The following is a 26818-nucleotide window of genomic DNA, read 5'->3' as shown; positions in this document are numbered from 1 at the left end:
AAAGAAATTGAGTACAGGGGCAGGGAGGTGTTGCTACAGTTGTACAGGGCCTTGGTGAGGCCACACCTGGAGTATTGTGTACAGTTTTGGTCTCCTAACCTGAGGAAGGACATTCTTGCTATTGAGGGAGTGCAGCGAAGGTTCACCAGACTGATTCCCGGGATGGCGGGACTGACCTATCAAGAAAGACTGGATCAACTGGGCTTGTATTCACTGGAGTTCAGAAGAATGAGAGGGGACTTCATAGAAACGTTTAAAATTCTGATGGGTTCAGACAGGTTAGATGCAGGAAGAATGTTCCCAATGTTGGGGAAGTCCAGAACCAGGGGTCACAGTCTAAGGATAAGGGGTAAGTCATTTAGGACTGAGATGAGGAGAAACTTCTTCACCCAGAGAGTGGTGAACCTGTGGAATTCTCTACCACAGAAAGTTGTTGAGGCCAATTCACTAAATATATTCAAAAAGGAGTTAGATATAGTCCTTACTACTAGGGGGATCAAGAGGTATGGTGAGAAAGCAGGAATGGAGTACTGAAGTTGCATGTTCAGCCATGAACTCATTGAATGACGGTGCAGGCTAGAAGGGCCGAATGGCCTATTCCTGCACCTATTTTCTATGTTTCTATGTTTCTAAATACGGCAGCTAATCTGTGCACAGCAAAGTCTTAATTCATCTTGAAATGTTGTACAAGATCAATGGACAGGAGCAAACGTCCCCCAGGGCGAACCATTAAAATGTAATTTCCCAAATAACGGAATCACTGTGTTATATATGTGGACTTGTATTTACTCTGTACAGCCAACAGAGGGCTCATTCCCCGGAGTCCCAAGGGATCCCATAATCCCTTGGGAGCACAGGTATTTAAGAAGGCTTCACAGGTTGGAGAGGCACTCTGGAGACCTGCAATAAAAGACTAAGGTCACACTTTACTTTGAGCTCACAGTGTTCAGTCTGACTCTTTCTCCATTCACAACAACTGGCGATCAGATACAGATAGCGAACCCAAAGATGCAGAGAACAGTGGGCATCCTGAAGAAGTTATCGGAGGCAGATGATTGGGAAACTTTTGTGGAGCGACTCGACCAATACTTCGTGGCCAACGAGCTAGATGGGGAAGAGAGCGCTGCCAAACATAGAGAGATCCTCCTCACCGTCTGTGGGGCACCAACGTATGGCCTCATGAAGAATCTGCTCACTCCAGCGAAACCCACGGAGAAATCGTGCAAAGATTTGTGCACACTGGTCCGAGAGCATTTGAACCTGAAGGAAAGCGTTCTGATGGCGAGGTACCGGTTCTACACCTACAAAAGGTCTGAAGGCCAGGAAGTGGCGAGTTATGTTGCCGAGCTAAGACGCCTTGCAGAACATTGCGAATTTGAAGGACATTTGGAGCACATGCTCAGAGACTTTTTCGAACTTGGCATTGGCCATGAAACCATACTTCGCAAACTTTTGATTGTAGAGACCCCAACCTTGAGTAAGGCCATAGCGATAGCCCAGGCGTTCATTGCCACCAGTGACAATACGAAGCAAATCTCTCAGCACACAAGTGCTGCTACAAGTACTGTGAACAAAGTTGTTTTCAAATCGTAACGTACAGGGCAGGTCACACATACCTGCAGCTACACGTCCGCAGATGTCTCAGAGTCCACCATCAAGGGTGATGAATGCAAGGCCATTAACACCTTGTTGGCGCTGCGGGGGTGATCATCGTTTCCATTCATGCCAATTCAAAGAGTACGTTTGCAAGGGCTGTGGAACAATGGGACACCTCCAACGAGTTTGCAGGAGAGCTGCAAAGCCTGTTAAACCTGCAAACCACCATGTTGCAGAGGAAGACAGATCCATGGAGGATCACAATGAACCAGAGCCTCAGATCGAGGAGGCAGAGGTACATAGGGTGCACACATTCACCACAAATTGTCCCCTGATAATGTGAATAAATGGACTCCCGGTGTCAATGGAGCTGGACATGGGCGCGAGCCAGTCCATCATGGGCAAAAAGACTTTCGAAGGGTTGTGGTGCAACAAGGCCTCAAGCCAGTCCTAACTCCAGTTCACATGAAACTAAGAGCTTACACTAAAGAACTGATTCCTGTAATCGGCGGTGCTACCATGAAGGTCTCCTACGATGGAGCGGTGCACAAGCTACCACTCTGGGTGGTACCGGGCGATGGTCCCACGCTGCTCGGCAGGAGCTGGCTGGGAAAGATACGCTGGAACTGGGACGATGTCCGAGCGTTATCGCCCATGTTCCCAGGTCTTAAACAAATTTCCTTTGCTGTTCGAACCAGGCATCGGGAAATTCCAAGGAGCAAAAGTGCAGATCCACCTAATTCCGGGGGCGCGACCCATCCATCACAAGGCGAGAGCAGTACCGTACATGATGAGAGAAAGGGTAGAGATCGAGCTAGACCAGCTGCAAAGAGAGGGCATAATTTCCCCGATCGAGTTCATCGAGTGGGCCAGTCCTATCGTCCCAGTCCTCAAGGGAGATGACACCGTCCGAATTTGTGGCGATAACAAAGTAACTATCAATTGTTTCTCCCTGCAGGACCAATACCCACTACCAAAGGCCGATGACCTCTTTGCAACACTGGCGGGAGGAAAGATGTTCATGAAGCTGGATCTGACTTCAGCCTACATGACACAGGCACTGGAGGAATCATCGAAGGCCTTCACCTACATCAACACGCATAAAGGTCTTTTTGTTTATAACAGATGCCCATTTGGAATCCGATCGGCGGCGGCGAGATTCCAGAGAAACATGGAAAGTTTACTGAAGTCAGTCTCGCACACCGTGGTTTTCCAGGACAACATCTTGGTCACAGGTCGGAACATAGTCGAGCATCTGCAGAACCTGGAGGAGGTTCTTAGTTGATTCAACCGTGTGGGGCTCAGGTTAAAACGCTCGAAGTGTATTTTCCTGGCGCCTGAAGTGGAGTTCCTGGGAAGGAGGATTGCGGCGGGAGGCATCAGGCCCACCAACGTGAAGACGGAGGCAATCGAGAACGCACCGAGGCCACAGAACGTGACGGAGCTGCGGTCGTTTCTGGGACTCCTGAACTACTTTGGTAACTTCTTACCGGGTCTCAGCACACTGTTAGGATCACTGCATGTCTTACTACGAAAAGGGGACGAATGGATTTGGGGCAAAAGCCAAGAAAATGCCTTTGTAAAAGCGAGAAATTGTTATGCTCAAACAAATTGCTTGTGTTGTATGATCCATGTAAGCGTTTGGTACTAGCATGTGATGCGTCGTCATATGGCGTCGGGTGTGTATTGCAACAAGCTTATGATTTTGGGAAACTGCAACCGGTTGCTTATGCATCCAGGAGTCTGTCTAAGTCTGAGAGAGCCTACAGCATGATTGAGAAAGAACCATTAGCGTGTGTCTATGGGATAAAGAAAATGCATCAATACCTGTTTGGGCTAAAATTTCAATTGGAAACTGACCATAAGCCACTTATATCCCTGTTCTCCGATCGTAAAGGGATAAATACCAATGCATCGGCCCGCATCCAGAGATGGGCGCTTACGTTGTCCGCATACAACTACACCAATCGCCACAGGCCAGGCACAGAAAACTGCGCCGATGCTCTCAGTAGGCTGCCATTGCCCACCACGGGGGTGGAAATGGCGCAGCCCACAGATCTAGCCATGGTTATGGAAGCATTTGAGAGTGAGCAATCACCTGTCACTGCCCGGCTGATCAAAACCTGGACAAGCCAGGACCCCTTATTATCTCTGGTCAAAAGCTGTGTGCTTCACGGGAGCTGGTCCAGTGTCCCAGTGGAAATCAGGAAGAGATAAAGCCGTTCCAGCAGTGCAAAGATGAAATGTCTATACAGGCAGACTGCCTTCTGTGGCGCGTAGTGGTCCCCAAGAAGGGCAGAGACACCTTCATCAATGACCTCCACAATACCCACCCAGGCATCGTAATGATGAAAGCGATAGCCAGATTCCACATGTGGTGGCCCAGTATCGATGCAGAATTAGAGTCCTGCATTCACAGATGTAATACATGATCGCAGTTAAGCAATGTACCCAGGGAGGTGCCACTAAGTTTATGGTCTTGGCCCTCCAAACCGTGGTCTAGGGTACACGTCGACTATGCAGGCCCGTTCTTGGGTAAAATGTTCCTTGTGGTTGTAGACGCGTACTCCAAGTGGATTGAATGTGAGACAATGCCGGTTAGCACGTCCGCTGCCACTACTGAAAGCCTGTGGGCCATGTTTGCCACACACGGCCTACCTGATCCCCTGGTGAGCGACAACGGGCCATGTTTTACCAGTGCTGAGTTCAAAGAATTTATGACCTGTAACGGGATCAAACATGTCACATCTGCCCCGTTTAAACCAGCGTCCAATGGTCAGGTAGAGAGAGTAGTGCAAACCATCAAGCAAGGCTTGAAGAGGGTAACTGAAGGCTCACTGCAGACTCACCTATCCCGACTCCTGCTTAACTACTGCATGAGACCCCACTCACTCACTGGGATCCCACCTGCTGAACTGCTCATGAAAAGAGCACTTAAGACAAGGCTCTCGTTAGTTCATCCTGATCTACATGAACAGGTAGAGAGCAGGCGGCTTCAACAAAGTGCATACCATGATAACGCAAATGTGTCACATGAGATTGTAGTCAATGATCCTGTATTTGTATTAAATTATGGACAAGGTCCCAAGTGGCTTCCCGGCACTGTCGTGGCCAAAGAGGGGAGCAAGGTGTTTCGGGTCAAACTTTCAAATGGACTAATTCACCGGAAACACTTGGACCAAATCAAACTCAGATTCACGGACTATCCTGAGCAACCCACCTTGGACCTTACCTTTTTTGATCCCCCAACACACACACCAGTGGCAACCGGCACCACGGTTGACCATGAAGCAGAACCCATCATCCACAGCAGCCCAGCAGGACCCAACACACCAGGCAGCCAGCAAGGCCAGCTGCACAGCAGCCCAACGAGGGCCCAACAAATGATTCAACAACACCAGCTTTCACACCGAGATGATCAACCAGGGCAAGAAGGGCTCCAGATCGACTCACATTGTAAATAGTTACACTATCGACTTTGGGGGGGGGCGCAGTGTTGTTGTATATGTGGTCTGTATTACTCTGTACAGCCACCAGAGGGCTCATTCCCTGGAGTCCCAAGAAATCCCATAATCCCTTGGGAGCACAGGTATTTAAGGAGGCTTCACAGGTTGGAGAGGCACGCTAGAGACCTGCAATAAAAGATTAAGGTCACACTTTACTTTGAGCTCACAGTGTCCAGTCTGACTCTTTCTCCATACACAACACACTGTAAATTCTGATCCTTGGTATGTGTTGCACCATGTTTACATTGCGTTACTTTCTTATCTCCCTGAATACTATACATCAAGACGGCAAGGCGACCTGATCCGGGGCATCTATAGCTTTCTTAAAAGGTGTAAAGCAGCAGTTGGGGGTGTGTTTCGAAAATTTGCCCTCTTCCAGAATCTTCTTGACACATTTAGCAGACGTTGAGGCGTCATCGCGCTGCGAATCAGGGATACGACACTGCACCCCACCACTCTGCAGTGGGATATATTTGTGCTCTAATGCACTACACCGCCATCCATAACTTTTTCCCGGGGAAGAATTTGTGTGATGAATGTTAGCCTGTACCTGCAATCCCGTTCAAACTCTTTGGATTCGTCAGTGCAGTAGAAAAACCTGCCCTTAAATAGCTGCACGGCAACTACAGCAAAAATAAACATGAAGAGCATGTAAACGATCAGGATGTTGAGAACATTCTTCAAGGAGTTTACCACACAATCGAAGACAGCCTAGAAGGAGAGAGTAACAAAATTAGCGAGACAGAAAAAGTTGCAGCATTTATTCAAAACTGACCAGAACTAATCACTGCTGCGCGTGACCGCGTGGTAAATATGTTTATAAAGATTTCTGGGGTTTTTTTTATGTTTGCGATTTCATCAGAAATACCAAATCATCAATTTCATAGGCAGTGCCTCGGAAGCCTTCTGAACACATCTAATAATGCCACTACCACATGGCAAATGTTCTTTTCCGTAAACCTGGAACCCTGTCTTCGTGTCCCTACAATGAAGGAGGAGGAGATCTGGAACTGAAAGCAGTCCAATCACAGCAAACCTTCATTACCTTGAGTTTTGGCAGCCGTTTGATGGTTTTAAGGGGTCGTAACACTCGAAGCACTCTCAGAGATTTGATGGTATTCAGATCTTTTCCTTTGCTCCCACTGGCAATAAAATAACACAAAATAAGCGCTTCATAGAATAACACCAATAATAAGACAGCCTTTTGTGGCTGTTTACAGAGAATTGTTCCCTTTTGTACATCTAAACCCCTCACCTTATTTCAGGAATAGTCACACTAAAGTAAAACTTCACTCCTTTTTTTTGAGTAAATCTATTCACCTGGAATGAAAGACTAGTGGCAATCTGTAGTCATTTTTTTTTTACACCATTTTTACAGCCGACTGTAATTTGTTTTAAACTGAACTTCAGTACAGAAACATAACCTGTAGCCAGCGGAAGTGGAATGCTCACTGCATTATCTCTCTCAGGAAAGCAAACAGCTTTCGATGTTTAAACTGCTTGAAGAACAGGCTCCATCAGGAATAAGCCACTTGCATGTCAGCCACTCAGACGTGATGCATCCTTTCGTCAAACAAAAGCACTGCTAAACATATTTCTCAAACCGTTCAGTCTGAAAGCTGTTTGATCTGAATAATTAGTTATCCTAATAGGTAAAAACATGCAATAATTTAACCACTACAATGTGCAAGTCTCTAATTCCAATCAAGAGTAGTACCGCATGGTGAAAGATTATGTTGCCTCGGGCGGTGGCGCAAAACGGGGGCTATCGGATCGGCTTTCCGTTATACATAGCGCCCGAGATTCAGTTCATTGCAATGAATGAATATCAGGCAGTGCGTATAACGGGTTGCCGATCCAACGTTTAAAGCCAGGATGTTTCAACTATATCCCACAGCACCTAAAACCAACGCTATCAAATCAGTTACTGGGAATTATAAATCCACTTGTACAATTGAATATCTTGAATCCAAAAGGGGAGGATTAATGTCCACCAAGGAACAGAAGACTTTCTTTGTTAGTAAATATTGAGAGAGAAAAGGAAACAATGCTTAAATACAAATGGCAAATAAAAATGTAAAGGATAAACCACATTTAGTGATTTAAGAAAAAAACAAAGTGAATAGAACACTTTTTTTTTCAAGCACTGGTGTCAAGCATCAAGCACTCTAAGACTAGGTATGGTACAGCCAGACGCAGAGTAAAGCTCCCTTTACCCTGTCGCAAACATATACTTCAGCCCCAAACTCAAAAGAGCCACCCCCACTTCCCCCTACAATGCACCTGTGTGATATTTTTGTACTTCATCCTGTGACTTTTTCGAGTCAACTTGATGCTGAATTATTAGTAGCTTTGTGCGAAAGATGCACATTCATTAGGACCTGGACTGAAACTATCTGATCTCAGTTCGTATAGGATCCTTCCCACCACCAGACAGAGGAAACGTTTGTCCATCAGTCTGGTAAGATTGTACCCAAGCAGCCGAGGTCCAACCTACTGTGTGACCTCCTAGATTCAGAGAAAAAATATAATTCATATGTGATTTTTTTTTTTGAAGAATTAACAAGGTCTAACTTCAGCTTAAAATATTGTGGTAACTGACACAGGGTATGTTGACAAGCTGGAGGTTGGCTGTGTGACCTGGCAGTGACTATGGCAGGGTTAGCCTGGTAACCTCCATCATTGCGCTTGAGAGCTGATGCATTTTACTCCACTTACAGCCCTGCAGTTCAGGAAGTGCTGGCAGCAATCTCATACAACCAACTCATCCTATCCTCGTGAGAGAGGCCTGTCCCGGCGTATCTACAGAGTACCCATAAAGAATTAAACAGTAGCGTAGACTTATAAGGCCTCGTCAATCAGTGTCAAATTCAGATCACCACATCTTTTTCCAGGTCCAAGAGATGAGTTCTGATGTTATCCTTATGACAAAATTCTTTCAAAACGCAGTAATTTTCATGAAATGATAAAAATGGATGCAAAATTGACACAATTCTTTGAGCCAGCAAACTTAGACACAGATTCTCTCTGAAATGAGATGGAGAGCAGGTGTGACTATACTGCATTTCACACCATTTCTTAGTTGGAGAATTTCATTGGGCTTTTGATGTTCAGATTCCATGTAAACTGAATTACAGATATAGCCACCAACAATGTAAGACAATGAAGGGGCTCGCCTTCCCTCACACTGCGTACAGCTAGTTTATTAAACCTAGGGTTTCTGTTAAATCATAAATCGTGAGGTGTTTTTTGGTATGTTTGTCAAGCATTTACTGAATATACAAAGGATGCGTAACCCATAAGATGGCTACTGCAAAATTGCTTGCTGAACATTAGAGTTTGTGAACAGCTGCACAAACACAAAATGAAATGTGCATTTACGAGCACCACAATATAGTGCTTTATGAACATTAATTTCTCAAATTCAGTTTTAGCAGTGAAGCACGGTATCTTACCAACCACAATTAGCAGGGCCAACTGACGCTGTATAAGAGTTGCACCTTTTACATTGTTCACATTGTGTACGATTTGCACTTTTCACCCAACCAAGACAAGATGGGGTTGGAGCAAGGCTCTGCAAGAGGGGCGTGGTTCCAATAGAGCATGATGGTATTTTAAGATAAACTCACACACGTGTGAAATAGTCCTTATAGCGTGTGCAACTACGAAACAGGCCCGCTCAACAATGAGAAAACACACAGATCTATTTGTGAATAATATCATTTTTAAATGTAGCAACTGAAAACATGTTAATGACTCAAAATTATTGGGTGAGCGGCCCCAAAACAGGACTGCCAGTTTAAAACTGGGTGTGTGATCACCTTAATGTTATTAAAGTGATTTTTTTAAAAATCAGCTGTGATCCCCCAGCACAGTCTAACACAATGACATCAGTACCTAGTACCCAGCAGAACTGCAACACAATCACTTATCAAAAAAGCACATATATACATATATAAGTAGATATAAAATCGAGAGTGAGAGAAACACAGAGAGATACACAGAGAGGAATAGAACACAGTGCAAACTTGCTGACAGTATTATGAAGAGAAAGAGCAAATATATTACCCCATAAGGCTCCTGATCCAGCAAGTCAAGAGAGACGAGAAAAGGGTCAGTGCAAAAAAGGACAAAAGAACTTGAACGCATGTACAGAGGTGATTGAGACTAAGAAAACAGAAGGCACAGTTATAAAAACCTGAAGCACCATTACAGACAATGCAGTAAATAGGGAAACAGGACACAGGAGATGCAAAGCACAGGCCCCAGCAGTCATGTCAGCCATGCTACATTATAGAACTCAGTCAGGATATAGCCTCACTGACAGAGTGCAGTTTCCTTTGACTTTGGAGGGGAAAATTCAAGAGAATTGAGCATCGCAATTAAAGGCGCTAATGTGGTTACCTTAAACCATTGTTTTAACATAAGGTCACTCTCCACCAGTCTGTGTTCACATCATACCTGTGACCAAGTACAAGCTGTAAAAGAATTTAAATGGTTTTCTACTACACATGCCATTTTGTGTCACTCCCACAGCACAGTTCCCATTAGGACTTGTCCAGTGCCACAACCGTGCTGGGACAGCGTAGGTTACAGCACGTGGTGTGACAACGCAGTCCGCAGCCCTGTCAGATTGAATGCGTAAATAAGAAATTGACTTAATTAAACTTTCGGCGTCTAACTTATATGCGACATGGACACACAATGAGCACACACTGGTGCCTCAGCAGTGGAGAGCAAAGCCGTTTTTATAACACTCGTAGTATTTCCACACAAGTGGTGTCATCATGGAATAGTGATATCATCTCGTTATTAAAATGCAACAACTTACAAATTCATTTCTTCAAGTAAAATACACAACAGGAGTGTTATAAATAAAATACTGACTGACATCCATGTTGCATTTAATTACCTCTTGGGAGTCTAAGTAAAACTCGTCGAAGAGGCACAGTTCTGTCATAATCATTAATATATAAAACACGGATGCCTGTTCAGTATCCACTATTTCCTGTTTCCCTCTTCTGTTCTTCCCCTACGAAACTTCTTACTAGCATGCAATCGTCCCTACAAAACTCCAGGTAGTGACTCATGGCTTCTGAGGTAGTGCCTGTCTATGGATAAAGCGTGAATTTTCGACTTGAGAGGAAACTAAGCCACAGAAAAGTAGCCCTTAATCCTTCATTCCCATTCTCCTCCTTCCCTCTGCTGTTTTGTATTCCTCCAGACTGTGCTCCCTTCTCGCATTCTTAACTGGGGGAGGAGGGGGCGTGGGGGGCGGAAGTTGCCAGAACAGATTATTTTCTTACTGAAAACAGAGACTGTCAAAGTTTTGGGTGAAGTTTATCTCATAGCAAGAAAAATACACCACGCAAAAGTGAGCACAGAGGAATAAGAAACAACAGGGACATAGTCGCAACTCGGAAATGGAGATTGTATTGCGGGAGGAATTCTTTCATGTTTCAAAAGCACAACGAAACTTCATTTCATTTGCCCTCAAATTATTTTTTTCTTAAGCGAGCCCCTCCGCCCCTCAAGTGCAAGAAAAAACGGAGCATGTCAGTTCACGTCTTATCCACAGATCAGCCAGTTAGAGGGAGCCTCTCATTACTGTTCGAACATCACATCTACTGGTTGGGAAGGACTGAGGAGAATGCCACAATTATTGGTTAATGGGAATGGCTTAATATATATTGCAAGCTTAAAATAAAATAAACTTGCACAGTGATGCGTCAAAACAATACCACGCTGATTCAAGCAGAATAAAACAAAAGTTCATGTTTTGCAAAGAATTTTTCTGTTCCCATCTCCTGAACGTGCCATGTTGGGATACAGCTCCAGAAACACTGGTACTTCACCCAAATGGCCATTCTTCAGGTGGGATGGTCAGTGTTAACTGTGAAGGAAATCACCACAGAGTCTGACCCCATCCTCATCCAATGCACAGATTCCAGAGAGCATGAGTGGACAGCGAGAAGCTATAGTCCCAAGAGTAATTGTAGCAGGCTTACTGCCACCTGAGCTAATGTCAGATAACTCAGCACACCTGGTTTGTAAACTCCTATCACACTGAGCATTGCACGCATCAAAGGCAGTATATGTTACATAAAATATGAGTTACCAGGCAGTGAGCCTGTAACCTAATCTCAGAGTTCATATTACGTTAATTCCGATCTATGGACAAAATTTCATCTAAAGCCCGAGATTATGTTACAGTTTGCTCTCACGTACCTTCTACTCTTTCATCTGCCAGAACCCATAACCAGAGAGGGCTAAAACCAGTGCCTTACCCACTGCACCACCACAGAACTGCTGAAGGAATCATTCATTTATTTAACTGCCAATTGTTTGGTTCATTAAGTTCTCTAATCACAGACGAGAGACTAAAGGAAAGCAGTCAACATGCTAAACTGCCATTTCTGCTGCTGTTCTGTGCCCGATTGCTTCATTAGAACAAACAACTGCTGCCCTCTGATATGATGGAACTGAAACTATTAATTGCTGAAGTATACATAGCAGTTATCATACAAACCAGAAATATCAATTGTAATTTGGGCCGATGGTCTCCACCTACCCCCATCCCAATTTTCTCGCTTCTCCTGAGAGCACTGACCGATTGCTGGGGTACGGGTCCACAGGCTGGTTGCCCTTTGGTCAGTGGCGATTCTTCAGGTATAACCCCAGATGGTGAGTGTTGGCTGGATAGTTAAACATGAAGCACATCACAGTTGAGCCCATAATTCACGCGTAATTTCCATTTGGAGTCATTGGGTAGGGATCAGGAGCATGAGCTCTGGCTGATTTTCACTTCTTTACAATGCCACTTTGTTCCAATTTTGTTGCCAAATGTGTTCCCAATGCTTGAGGGGGTAAATGCACCCCAGTTGACGGACTGAAGTACACAGGCCAGGGAGGCTCGATGTTGCAACCTGTCTGTGTTCACCAATTTAAGGCTGGGAATGCAATAGAGGCCCCATATCTGGCTTCAGCACCCCTCGGCCGGTGGGGGAGATGGGAGGGTGTTTGGCGTTGTGGGGAGAAACCAGCCAGTATTAAATTCCTGATTGCTATCCTCCTGCTGGAAAGGGTGCCATGAATGAACATCAGAAGAATGGAGGATCGGGCACAGCTGTGATACGCCCATAGGCAACACTCACTGTCTAGTCCCACATCTGATGAATGGCCACTTGGCCCGGTACTAAAAGATGGTCACTGCCCATGGAACCGCGTGCCATCACAAGTCAGTGCCTTCAGGAAAGAGGAGAAAAATTAGCAAGTGTAAAAAAACAATTTAAAAAAAAGAAAATGTGCTTTACAGAGTCCTGTACACAAGAACACATTGTATAAAGTAGGCATGTGATGGGGATTGATGGGCTGATACTGAAAAGGAAGGGAAAAAAATCACTGCACACAGGAAGAAAATTCTACTTAGCAATCTGAACTTTGTACTGAAACATAAATCCCAATCCCAACTGATGCTTGCACTGTATACACTTCTTGAGAGAAGGGATCGACATATATTGACATATACATGGCCATAGGATTGTAGGCGGGACGGTACAGCAGGAAGGGTTGTCTTGCAGGAGGGGTTGGCGGGTTGCGATCTATCAAAACCTCCTTAGGCAAATGAACCAAATGTGAGCAGAAAACATGATTGTGTAACAGAGGCTCTATGTCACTGGACGAACTCTTATGCCATTACTCCACATTGTGCATCTTCCATCCAACACTACACAACTGAATTACACAAGGCATGATTACTTACAGTGCAGTAAAAAAAACAGATTTAAAATCAGAAAACCATCACTCTTGCATATATATGGTCCAAATATCTCTTAATAAAAGCCGCAGGAGGGTTAGCACACCAACTACATTAATCTATTAATAGAACCTACTGTTCCAGGAACCACGAAAGTAATACAATACAGAGAGTGCTGGTCACAATGAGAACCAGGGAGAACAGCGCTGAACATTACTCGTCTTTTATCTCTCGATCACTTGGAGTGATCTTTACGGTGACTGCCATTGCTATATTCTGCAGTCAGACAACTATTGACATCGGGCCCAACTCTTGTTGGGCACCAGGCCCTCTACAGCCCCCAGCCTCAGCCTCAGTACATTCTGGGAAGATGGCATCAGGCGATTCAGTATGTGGATAGCTGAGGACTGGGACAAGCATCAGTCAAGTAATTAAAGACTACGAGGGTTATGGAGTGCACGCCGCTTGCATTGTCCACATTTCTAGTCACTGATTGACTATGAATGAATGAAGGTATAAAAATGAATCTGACAATACGACATGGGCAGAACCTTACTGTGAACAGTTACTGTATTATACAGTGATTGGACAGAGTAGGTTGAGCCTGGCGCCATTTATATTCTTATACCTCAATTTTCTTTTCTTTACATCCCACCGCTCCTGAAGGCACTGCTTTACCTGGGTAACATCCTGAAGGTGTCTCTGGCCCTCTGGTATCTCAACCAAGTGGCCAATTTGAGAGGCTTAATGGTGAGACTCAGCAGGAAATTTGACCATGGTACAGCATTACCGATGAGTCGATCCTCACCCCATGTCCCCACACATGGACGTTCCGTCAGGAAGCATTAGATAGTCTCGGCTTATCTTCCACTTGCTGCAGACCAGCTAACTCAATACAGCCAGGAATTACACCCGGGACAGTCCTGGTTTGTATCGTACAAAATCACACCAGGCTAACAGAAGCTACTGGTCAGCGTTTAAGAAACCTGGCAATTGCACCCAGCAGCACAGCTCATGACTGGGCTGAGGTGCTGTTACATGGTGCCCTGGATCACAGGCGTTTCAAATTCCTGTTGAATTCCTGAACTTAGTTGGGATAGCTGGGTGCAGGCATTGGATAGAGTGGAGGTGCTTCAGGAGAGCCCCAGAGGAGAACAGCATCCTGCCGTGCTCTCCAATGGCTCTAGTGGTTGGTTATTTATACACTTGCACTCTGAAGTCTTGGGGACAGGGCCAAGGCCTCAATCCATCTCAGTTGCTAGGAAGCTAGATAAATGGTGCATGAAGACACACAGAATAGGGAGTCAATGAAAATTATAAATATGGAGGGGGAAATTAAAAAGTTAAAGTATGTAAATAAGGTCCTCTGAATAGCAGTTAAATGCCAATGAACAATCCGTTGCACAATAAATGTCTTTAATAAATCCCAGCGCCAGCTGCGTTGGGTGATTTACATTTCAGTGGACTCCTGATCTGACCCCACCTCTGGCGACGGCGGCTTCCTGTTGAGAAAGGTAAGAGCGATTTAAACAAAAAACACGAGCTACATCATGTCAGCGCCATGCTCATAAATGCTGCATTGCCACTCTGTGCTCTGACCTGGATGACCACCAACCCCCCCCACCCCCACCAGCCTCTCACCATTCTTTCCAAAATCTCTGCATGGGAACGTCAATGCTACCACTGCGGGGCAGAGGGGTGGGGAGGGTGTCCAAGTCAGTCACAACTCCAGAACAAAGACAGAGCTGCAACGGTGAACATCCATACCAAAGGCTCCACACTATGCATACTTGAAATAGATCACTATGATAACACAAGGCAGACCAGACCAACACGACTGAACCCGATTGATAGCAAAAGATTTAAAAACATCATGGAGCTATCAATGATGCCCAGATTCAGTTCCCAACAGTAACCAGGTGTCAGTGATGTATGTCTTCAGCTTGTAACATGCAGTGCCTTCTGGTGTCAGGCAACACAAGCTGGTGAGAGCTGGCATGAATTGCAGATGGACAACAGTGGCTATTTCCATATCAGCGTTACTTACTCAGCGTTGTCATTTGTGATTACTTTTTTTCCCTCTCTCCCCCCCCACTTCTGACAATGTCGACTCGTGCTTGGGTGCGGTTCTACGAATGGCGACAGCTCTCAGCGACCCTGCTCACGTGACCACGTGTGGGATTGGACAGTGCGCGGTGGGAGTGAGTAGCAGCACGGCTGAGCTAGATGCTGTCCCAGCAGGGGTCACTGGGTATCGATCAGGAGAAGAAATCCTGGCTGATTTTACTAAATCTCAGAGGGGGCTGGGGTTAGCTACATAAGCTGAGCTATCAGGAAGCTGTTATGCAATGTTAGAATATTGTCTCTGTCTAATCCGCCATTATTTTCTCCTGAGGCATTGTATGGTGGTGATAATACACTGATGGCACACTGTGTGGAATTGACGGAGTGGGATTTCTTACCAAAAGTGACTGGTGGTGAATATAATCATTTATTTGTTGTGACTCCCAGGGGAAAATAGTAAGACTTGGGGACGACACGGCCCCACAATTTTTAAATATTATCTCCATGATATTTAAAATGATGGATAAAACAGGAACGTTAAGATAGCCGCAAAGGCACTTGAAGAGGAGCAACTCACATGACATAATTCATATTAAAATCCAGCCTTGTAATAATCCCATTAATAAAAAAAAAATTCGTAAAACTTACATGATGAATGGCATATTTTTGTTGACTCCCCTCAATTTTTCCCCTCCTCTCCTAAAGTTACCGACTCTCATTGGGGTATGATCCCCAAGGCATTCGGTGCCTTCTGTGTGTTCCAGTACCTGCTGGTCTGTGCCGTGAATAGTTTAATTGTAAATGAACACATCCACCACCCCCATATCTGTTGTGTAGGAAGAATATAGAATGGCAAGAACCCACGATCTTCCTGCCAAAATGAAGCCTAATTTTTACATTAGCCATTTCACAGTTCTTTGTTGCATACTTTCTACCAGGCAGAGAAATTCAGCTAGTTACAGCTCAAAGAGAGCAAGGGAGACATTCTACACTTGAAAGGATTGTCAAGTTCTGTTGCCCAGCTAAGTGGAAAGTTACCCATAATTTCCTGGCTTCTTTGACAGCTTGCTGCCAGCTAAAGGAAAATCGGGTTGCACCAAATGTTTATCCTTTGCCAAGCCTTGCCTCCAGAGCCAGCAGTTGGCAACCACTGCTGAGTATTTGATGGGGACAGGCTGCCACAATGGTGTACGAGCCAAATAAAATAAGAACCTTAGTGGCTTTGAGGAATGATAGTGTTAATTAACAAAAAAAGTAAATATGTTTATTCCACAAGCAACAAACTCTGTCCTAGACTGTAGGGGAGTTCTTCTTTTCGTGCTTACTTGCTGTTCCCTTTGGCGAACAGTGTGAAGTAGTGGAAGGATTGGCAGGCTGAGTAACAGTCTGACTGTCCACGTTAACGCTTCTTCCTTGGCCGTAACCATCTTTATACCAGCCGATAGGGTGGCTAGCCCTATAGCTAAGGGGACTTCACCAGTGATTAAACGGTTGGTTGTGGGGGCAGGAAGAAAGACACGGAAAAAAACCAAATGCCCTCAATCATTGGCACATCACAACAACTTGTATTTATATAGCGCCTTTATCGTAGTAAAATGTCCCAAGGCGCTTCACAGGAGGATTATAAGACAAAAATTTGACACCGAGCCACACAAGGAGAAATTAGGGCAGGTAACCAAAAGCTTGGTCAAAGAGGTAGGTTTTAAGGAGAGTCTTAAAGGAGGAGAGAGAGAGATAGAGAGGCGGAGAGGTTTAGGGAGGGAGTTCCAGGCAGCGGATGGCATGGCCGCCAATAGTTGAGCGGTTAAAATCAGGGATGCTCAAGAGGGCAAAATTAGAGGAGCGCAGAATTGGGGAGGTTGTGGGGCTGGAGGAGATTACAGATATTGGGAGGAGCAAAGCCATGGAGGGATTTGAAAACAAGGATGTGAATTTTGAAATCATGGCATTGCTTGTGTATGCTTATGCTTATATGGGAGCCAATGTAGGTCAGTAAGTACAGGGGTAATAAGTGAACAAGACTTGGTGCAAGTTAGGACATGGGCTGTTGGCCAGCTCTGGTTTACGGAGGGTAGAATGTGGGAGGCCAGCCCAGTGTGCATTGGAGTAGTCAAGTCTAGAGGTAACAAAGGCGTGGACGAGGGTTTCAGCAGCGGATGAGCTGAGGCAGGGGCGGAGACGGGCGATGTTACGGAGGTGGAATTAGGCGGTCTTAGTTATGCTGCGGATATGTGGTTAGAAGCTCATTTCAAGGTCAAATACGACACCAAGATTGCGAACAGTCTGGTTCCGCCTCAGACAGATGCTCGGGAGAGGATGGAGTCGGTGGCTAGGGAACGGAGTTTGTGGAGGGGACCAAAGACAATGGCTTCGGTCTTCCCAACTTCTTTACCCAGAGAGTGGTGAGAATGTGGAACTTGGTTGAGGCGAATAGCATGAATGCATTTAAGGGGCAGGCACATAAGCACATGGGGGAGAATAGAAGGATGTGCTGATAGGGTTAGAGGATGCGTGGTGGGAGGAGGCTCGTGTGAACGATGGTTTGGACCAGTTGGGTCGATTGGCCTGTTTCTGTCCTGTAGATTCTATGTCATTTGGTTGAAACTGAGCCAGGTTTTGGTGTACTCCATTTTGTGAAGACAAACAATTTAATTTTGAAATCACTTATTTTCAACATGTCCTTTACAATCTTATGGATAGTCCTTGTGATTGAGGGGGAAATAAATATAAAGCTCATCAAGGTACAGGCTGGTAGTTCTGATGTCTTGCCTCTTTTATTCAGTGATATCGTCCAATTCAAGTTTAGGAATCATCCCCTCTGTCATTCCATCCCAACATCCCATCCCAGCTCTTGGGCTGCTGCAATTTAATTTTCAAACTTTTCTCAAGATAGGAATTCATAGAAAATTCCAGCTATTTGAGGATGTTAGGAAAGAGCACCATTTCAGGAGAATTGTACACTGATTAGGCGTCAACAACCAGGGGGCATAGATTTAAAGTATTTGGGGGGAGGTTTAGAGGGGATTTGAGGGGAAATTTCTTCACCCAGAGGGTGGTGGGGGTCTGGAACTCACTGCCTGAAAGGGTGGTAGAGGCAGAAACCCTCACCCCATTTAAAAAGTACTTGGATGTGCACTTGAAGTGCCGTAACCTACAGGGCTACGGACCCAGAGCTGGAAAGTGGGATTAGGCTGGATAGCTCTTGGTCGACCGGCGCACACAATGGGCCGAAATGGCCTCCTTCCGTGCTGTAAATTTCTATGATTCTATGATTAAGATCAAACATTTTAGTTTCACTCAGCTTTATCATGGTATGTTGAAGTAAGAATTAGTGCCAAATTATAGGTAGTGTTCTACTGTGGATCTGTACTAATTAGGATTTAGTTGAATTCAGTCTAAAGCCATGTGGTTTGTAGGCTCTCAACTGTGTTCCTTCCCTTAGGTTTGGCATAGTGTGGGAATCCAGAACAATGGAGCGATAGTGTTGTTGATTTTTCTCAGTGTAGCTTCAGGTGATGTGTAGCTACACTCACATGGACTGGCATCTGAGACCCAAGATAATCATAACTTAGAAATATCTGAATAGGTCTTTATTCAGAAATGGAACATCACAGCTCATTCCAGATGTCCCGCTTAGGAACGCGGGTGCCGATTGAGGTAGGTCTGGTTTGGTGTTCATAAGCTCCCCTCCCATTCTTACCTGGATATAAGGACGGTTCACATTGTTGTTCCGGAGGAGAAGATGGGCAGGCCTTTACATGGATATCATTAACTCTGCTTCTCAATTATCTAGCAATGAGTGCATCTAGGTGTTAGAGGACCCCTCTCCTTCAGAAGGCCCTTCTTTTATCCCATTTGAGCCTTTGCTGGCCGGTGAAAAGGCCTCCAGGAAATCAGGATTGTTTTTGATAGCCAATTATGGGAATACAAATCAGACAAAGGAAGAGAAATAAGAAAAACAAGAGAAATAAGAAAGCTCCTCCAGTAGCTGTATTGCTGAATGTGCCACATTTGTGATACGGAGCAACGCTGAGCAGGAAGATATCAGATTGGAGTATTGGACTGTGTTGAGTAGCTGTCCATAAGTGCACTTAACACCCTTGAGATAGCGAAGGCAAAAAAAAATCAGCAAGGATTCTTGTTTCTGGTCACTGTCTGTGACCCCACTAGAATTTGTAAGTATGTGGATGTGGAGGGAAGTCTTGATCAGGGTCAGATTAATGGCCCCCATGACTCAACAATCTGCTGATACCCACAGTCCAAACGCACACATGAAATCCAGCCAGTTGGGTGAGGTACCAGAGGGTTTCTGGTGCCCATGGAACCATACCCCAGCAACAGTCAACAGCTTCATGTGAGATGGGGAGGAAATTTGAAAAACTAAAACGAAAAATGATCATTTGGTGATGAAGGTTTGAACAGTGGCTAACACCATATGTTTCACCCCTAGTGTGCTTCTCAATAAATAATGCATCGTGCTTAGTAGTGCATCGATGGGTCGTCATTTTTGGGGTCTACACTTCAGCCTTCTAATGACCTCGAATAAACTATGGACATGTTTAATGATAATTTAATTCATTTTTGGATCTCTTGTTGTCGACATAACTTAAAACACAAAAATGTCACATTTTGGCGACGCTGTATTGAAATCTCACCAAGATAGGTTCAAGCAGCGAAACCCAATGTGACGTGCACCAACATGCAACATGCAATTATATCCCTTGACAGGCTCTATGCTATGTGTTAATTTTCTCAACCATCAATTTACACCATATTCAAAAGGAATCCATCTCAATTATTCAATGAACGTGCACCATGGGATCTCCTTCCTCCATAGCAACAGGCAAGGAAGGTGATTCCACCCTAGAGTCTTTTGGACATGGCTGGGACAAGTGACTTGGTATGAGCCAATAAATCCCATGAATTCTACACTTACTGTGTGTAGCATTGTTTGTTGCCCGAGGGCTGTCATTGTTGCATAAAAAGTCCCGGAAACAGTGAAAATAGCTGTTTGCGAGTGGATCCTAGCAATAGCAAATCACTTGTCCCAGACATGAACAACACGGATGAAAAAGTCCTATCACATCAGCGTGCAACAAGTCAGCTCTGGTGTAAAGTATCAGGGACCATTGAAATTCTTAACATTCATAAATTTCTGAAATCTTAATAGTCCAGGAGAGTTGAAACATTCATATCATTTCTACTTCAAATTTGTCTGAATAATGAGTACACTGTTTTATTGTTGAATTCTTACTCCCCATTTTGCATCTTATTTCTTCCACTTTTTAAAATCCGACCACTCCCTGTACTATTCATGAACGAGGGAGTAGCTGGACAATAAGCTCCCCAGGTGCCTAGCTATGCTCTTTTCCAGTTAGGGGTAGAATGGGTTGACTCTGATTTGCTCTCCCTCAATCCAGTGAATGGCTTCTATCCCTGGCCTCCTCAATAAGCCAACTGAGATCTGGAACTCCTCATAGGGATGATAATGCTTTCTACAACTCTACCCCACTACCCAAAGTGCAGTCAAGTTTGAGCAACAGCTAAGTATTTTAGTGATGCTACTATGGCAGTGCTCCACTGAACTTTCCTCTTGTTCCTCTTAAGGGCCACATGCACTGTCACAAAATCACTACGGGTGAGGAAGGCCTTTCAACCCATCTTAATTCAGCCATTTAGGAAGATTCTATTGTTCCCCCGCTACCTCTATTCTCTCCATGTTTTGTGCCTCAACCACTCTAGTCCTCATGTTGATTACTCTTTGTGTGAAAAAGATTTTGCTGTCTTAAATTCTATCCTAAACTGATCTTTTACTAGTTTGAATTTGTGTCCCCTTGTTCTACTCCCACTGTTTAACTTAAAGCAATAGACCTGGTTAATGTTTTCTATATCCTTAATAATCTTATATACCTCTTGAAAACCACCTGTCAGATGACTCCTTTCTAGCCTGAGCAGCCTGAGTTTCTCTAGTCAGATCTCTCGCACGATGGATCACTCTCCCTTGATCCTTACTCTGATCCTACTGTGACGTATTCTTTTCCAGATCCTCCTCCCTCAATCTTTTCTTCCTCATACAAACTACAGCCTTTTAAACCTCAAACTCATTGGCACCTAGCTCCTTAATTTAGCTTGTCTGTCTCTTATACTTTCCAACTTTGGTGATGTCCTACACAATGGGCCTTGGCCTTTCCCCCAGGCTGCACACAAAAAAAACCTTGGGATTTGAAACAAGGGCCTCATTACTAGAACCAGCTCTCTCGGATCTGCAATCTAAACTACAGCCTCAAAATTCTGCTTTAAAATCGGGCAGAAAAGCCAACGTGTAATGGATATTCAGAAGCAGCTAATGGTCTCAGGTCCAATCAAGAGTCCAGATACACAGAATAACTGAAATCTGGGAGTGAGATACAGTCTGGAATCTAATCAACGGTTTGAATGGTCTACCTATAGAACAATGGGTATCCAGGAATGCACTCTCGACTGGAATCTAATTGAGGGGTTCAGGTGTATTTTATATATAATAATGGCTATCTGGCAGTGAGTTACAAATTCAGGAGTTTATAAGTAACATTTATAATTTACAAGCATCAAATTGTAACTTTCAAAAGGGAATCTGATATATACTTGAAAAGGAGAGATTTTCAGGGCTATGGGGAAAGAGCAGGAGTGTGGGACTAATCGGATCGCTCTTCACAGAACCGGCACAGGCACCCTGGGCTGAATGGCCTCCTTCTGTGCTGCGTCATTCTACGTGAACTCAAAGGGTAGATTATTGCCCGGCAATTACATTGTGGGTGTAATATATTACAGATCCAATCATTAGTTTTACTAAGAGGGTTTCTCAATGGCCAGGAGCTGTCTAAAAAAGGACCACTGTTCATTGGCACGCATACTGAGGGATCAGTGATTGAGATATCATCCCAACACCTTTAGTAAGAAATAATAGCCAGGGTTTTCCACTTCTCTGCTTGCCAGTCTGCCATTTTCCTGTCCATTAAATAGAGGGAAAAATTGCAGGTTGGCGTGTGCACAAGCAGGAAGTCCCAACCAACTGGTTCTTGGGAAATTCTACAACTAACTTGTAGTATACCCAACTAAACAAGACATTTGTGGGGACAGAATTACTCAATCACTGCAAATCCATTCTTGAAGAATGATTCAGTTATTGTCCAGTGACACTGTAAAGGTATTCATGAAGACCGCCTGTTGGTATTTCTTTTTCAAACTTGTTTACAATGTCACTGCACAAAGTAACTCCCCCATGTTATATATGCCAAGACGCTGATTACTCTAAATATTTCAGACAATGATTCATGATCCAGTGTCTTGAGGCCAAGACTGAGGGGAATCAACACTATTCACAGGGAACACAACCACATCAGGATTACAGAAGCACGCTTTCAATTTTCAACCCTCACCCGCTGAATAAAAATATAGTAAAGATAAGTAAAGGAAATCACAAATATTGGAAATACGAAATAAAAGCAGAATTGCTGAAAGTGCACAGCAGAAGAAGGAGCAGAGAGAGAGTAATATTTCAGGTTGGGCACTGTATCAGAAGTGGCACATTCAAGCTGGAGAACTGTGTGGTTCTCCCCTCCCTTCTCTCTCTTCACTTTCTCTGACATGTCCTGCCTCAGCTTTGTTAAAGGGGTTTCTGACTGTGCCAGTTCTGATGAGTGGTTCCAGCCAAACTCTTAACTTATCCTTTCTCTCTTAGGTGTTGACTGACTGCTGTGTATGTTCAGAGTTTTCTGCCTATTTAGAAATATAATATAAGTTTATTTTCATTCTTTCAAAAGTTGGTTCAGAAAATAATATGAATGAGAAATTGTTTTGGTGTCTCAGTATAATTCTCCAGTTATACTTTATAATGCTCAGCATTACAGACAGGCAGGACAAATGAAGCATGGCACATGTTATATGAAGCATGTATATGACAGAATATGCGCTGGTACAGGAATAGGTTTTGGGCATCTCTTGCATAAGATAGTGGTGGGGGAAGTGACAGACAGAAAGCAGTAGGTAGTGATCAAGTTAGTAAGTACCAATCCATCACTAACTGCAACTTCTGTTCCAACAGACACAAATGTACTACTTCAAGAAAAGATGGAATACCATGTTTTTTTAGTGGTCTTGGATACCAATGTTACTGAGATCATCTCGCCCCATCTTTCATTTAATCCAACATCATAACCCTCCCTCCCAGTAACAACACAACTAGTAGGTGTGACACAAAAATCCAACTGGTCCAATTTGGACTTGGATAGCTGATGAGATAGAAGTCATACCATAAATATACAATTACCTGATTTGAAATTTTGAATCTTAAAAGTATATCACACTACTTGCTGGTTTAAGGTATTGCAAGATATGCAAGCCTTCGGAACCCTTCCATTCCCTCCTGAAGTAACTGTACTCCACTCCACCATATGCAAAAACACCACTATTATGCCAGCAAAAACTAGCTCATAAGAATAGAAGAAAATATCAAGGTTGAAAAGGCCATTCAGCCCATTGAGCTTAACACTCTAATTCACCCAGTCTAACATCCAACTGGAAGCCCTCGAACATCTCTGCCTTGCCTCACAGATTATTCCAAACATTAATCACCCTTCAACAAAGACATTTTTTCTGAGATCTGTTTTAAATTTATTTTCATTCATTTAAACGCCCGTTATCTAGTACTACTAGCCTAACTGAATCTAAAAGTAATAATGTGTTCACCTTGCCTACATCATTTAATATTTGATATACACATCAATGGAGATAACCTTTAACCACTTTCTCTCTGGCATGTAGAGCTTAAGTTGCTCTAGACTTCTTTCGAAGCTCATCCTCATTACAATTAGCATCACTCTTGCTGTTCTTCTCTGCAGCTTCTCCAATACCTGTACATTGCTTCTGACGTACAGTGACCAGAGCTGCACACAGCACTATGCGAGATCTGACCAGTACAACATAAATGTAATTACCTCACTGGATTTGTATTCCACTGTCCTGACTACGTCTCCCAGCAATCTATGTGTTCCAATTCCTTTAAATGAAATATTTCAAACCAAGTGAAGGTACCAACACAATGTTGGACTATTTAATGAGTTACAACTGTCTCAGTTGCAAATCCATAAACCATATTTTTACCCTGTTACGTGTGTCCCTAATCAGACTGAATAGGAGCACCACGGAATGCCAGATTTATCTTCGGGCATTTGTCTCTGTTGCTGGAGGAGAGTCATGGTTAAATGGTTATGATAGGTAGGAAATGATAGGAATAAGAGGTATGGAAATAGGGATCAATAACTCAAAAATGGGGAAAGTGGGCATGGAATTAACAAAGAATGATGGAAGGCCTGAACTGCACCCAAAGAGATATTTACAGAAATTTGAATAGGATATTTTTAAAGAATACTTTGTGTAGTTATTGGTTGAAGTGGACTGATCACATGTAGCCTCAACCAATAGTGAAAAGCTTGTTGCAGTTGATCTATGGTCTATGTTTCTATGGCAATGCTTTCAGAAACAACTTTGAAATTATATTCACTACTTAGCGATTTTCACAATTTTCAGCGTTTTCACAAGTGTATGTAATGTCTTTTTCTTTTTTATCTCCCCACCTCAATATGCAAATACCTAGAATCGCTGGGAAGGAGAGGGGAAGGAGGGGGAGGGTACCCAAGTGAGCAAAAAATACCAGGACACATATCCTCTCTAACTCAAGACGAGAGAAGAGTGGTTTAATTTCTTGTCCCTTGGCCTCAATGAACTTTCTGGCAGCCCAGTCCTAAAATTGTTGGCTAACTATTGACCTGATTGTCCACAGCTATGGTTGGTTTCCCTTCCAATTTTAATCCCTTCCTCTCCTGAGGATGTTGACTTATGGTGGGTTACAGTTGTACGGGCGATAGCTGTCCTTTGGTATCTCAACAAAGTGCTCAGTCTTCCTGTCGGAGCAGGGCAATGAGTGCCTTAACTGTGAGTGGTCAACGCAGCTGAGGTCAACACCCAAACTAGCAGCAGTCACTGAATGATAATGAGGAGCTCAAACACCAGCTGATTTTTTGAGCCGTCCGTAAGGCCAATGGAACCCCACCCCCACCACTGTCCTAAATACGTTCAACCAACGCAGTATGGACCCTGGGATCTTTCTTGCCTGCATAGCTCAGTGCATGTACCGGCTGAGATACTTGGGTTGGAACACTGGTATTACAACAGAAATGACTTATGGCAGAAGACCATTTAACATATTTATGTGACAATCTTCTGTCCAGTGTCTTAATGAAGGTACGAATTCCTCTCTTTAACTTCTGTTAAAATATGGGACATAGGAATGCCATATGAACTCGTTAAGCTTTTATTCGCTATCATCATTAACAGCAATTTCTATTGTGTTCACTGTATTTACAGGGCGCTAAACTTGTTAGCGCTTGTCAAAGGAACACTGCTGTTCAAACCTGTTCCCAAACCCCACCCCACCCCCAATCTGGTATTGAACACTTATGAAAACTTTAAAATTTGAGAACAGTTGCTAAGTACAGACCGCATGCATTTCATGTCCTCTCTCTGCAAGCATAGAGATACTAGCAGAGTGTACATACCGTGCCTCTCAGTGACAGACTGAGAAAAAATGAATGCGCTGCATACACAGTTCCTAGGCAGCAAACCCTTCCAAGCAGGCACATGAGATCAGGAAGAAACTTACGTGAAGGCAAAAGCCACCAGTGCACCACTGACTACGATGAAATCCAGAATATTCCACAGGTCTCTGAAGTATGCTCCTTGATGCAGGACTAAGCCAAGGTCAATCATCTTTAAACAGAAAGAGGAAAGAAATAAATGGCACTTGACGATCACATTCACATTTTTTCCCTTCACTACTTTTCTCTCAAAGGTGCTGACTCTTGCTGGGGTATTACAGCAGCCTCACCATGCCCGACTCCTTCTCCAAGTCTCAGAGACAGTGAGTGCTGGCAGACTATTCTATTTTGAAGAGCAGCGCGTCCTCTCATTGGACCAACATTCATGCAGTGAAACGCTAACCTCTCCCACTTTCCGCTGCTGATAGCAGAGTGAAGCGGGTACTCCGGCTAATTTTCCCTCCCGAGCCCAGGGTACTGAGGCCACCTGTAGCTTCCCTATCGCTACCCCAGCTGAGATTTGTTTTTATTAGTTCGTGGGATACGGGCCTCGCTGGCAAGGCCAGTATTTATTGCCCATCTCTAATTGTCCTCGAGAAGGTAGTGAGCCACTTGAACGGCTGCAGTCCGTGCGGTGAAGGTACTCCCACAGTGCTGCTGGGGGAGGGCTGGGGAGGGGGGGGTTCCAGGATTTTGACCCAGTGACAATGAAGGAACGGCCGATATATTTCCAAGTCAGGATGGTGTGTGACTGGGAGGGGAACGTGGAGGTGGTGGTGTTCCCATGCGCCTGCTGCCCTTGTCCTTGTCCTTCTAGGGGGTAGAGGTCGCGGGTTTGGGAGGTGCTGCCGAAGAAGCCTTGGCGAGTTGCTGCAGTGCATCTTGTAGACGGTGCACACTGCAGCCAGGGGGCGCCGGTGGTGGAGGGAGTGAGTGTTGAAGGTGGTGGGTAGCGTGCCGATCAAGCGGGCTGCTTTGTCCTGGATGGTGTCGAGCTTCTCGAGTGTTGTTGGAACTGCACTCATCCAGGCAAGTGGAGAGTATTCCATCACACTCCTGACTTGTGCCTTGTCGATGGTGGGAAGGCTTTGGGGAGTCAGGAGGTGAGACACTCACCACAGAATACCCAGCCTCTGACCCGCTCTTGTGGCCACAGTATTTATGTGGCTGATCCAGTTAAGATTCTGGTCAATTCTGGACTCCTAAACCAACAGAAACAGCTTGTTTCTCTCTAGCCGATTCCACGTCTTCATAATTTTAAA

General features: G+C 44.4%; 1 protein-coding gene across 1 annotated transcript in view; it reads right to left on the bottom strand.

Moving 5' to 3' along the window:
- The window catches only part of LOC139238010 (voltage-dependent P/Q-type calcium channel subunit alpha-1A-like), a 587825-nt gene that overhangs the window by 155676 nt on the left and 405331 nt on the right, over positions 1 to 26818 (bottom strand). The window contains 3 exon segments of the mRNA XM_070867408.1: positions 5653 to 5813; positions 6148 to 6244; positions 25622 to 25728. Of these exon segments, the coding sequence (XP_070723509.1) occupies positions 5653 to 5813; positions 6148 to 6244; positions 25622 to 25728 (365 nt within the window).

The sequence above is a fragment of the Pristiophorus japonicus genome, chromosome 24 (genome assembly GCF_044704955.1).
Source record: "Pristiophorus japonicus isolate sPriJap1 chromosome 24, sPriJap1.hap1, whole genome shotgun sequence".
Taxonomy (NCBI): Eukaryota; Metazoa; Chordata; class Chondrichthyes; family Pristiophoridae; genus Pristiophorus; species Pristiophorus japonicus.
This window is presented reverse-complemented; position numbering and strand designations above follow the sequence as displayed.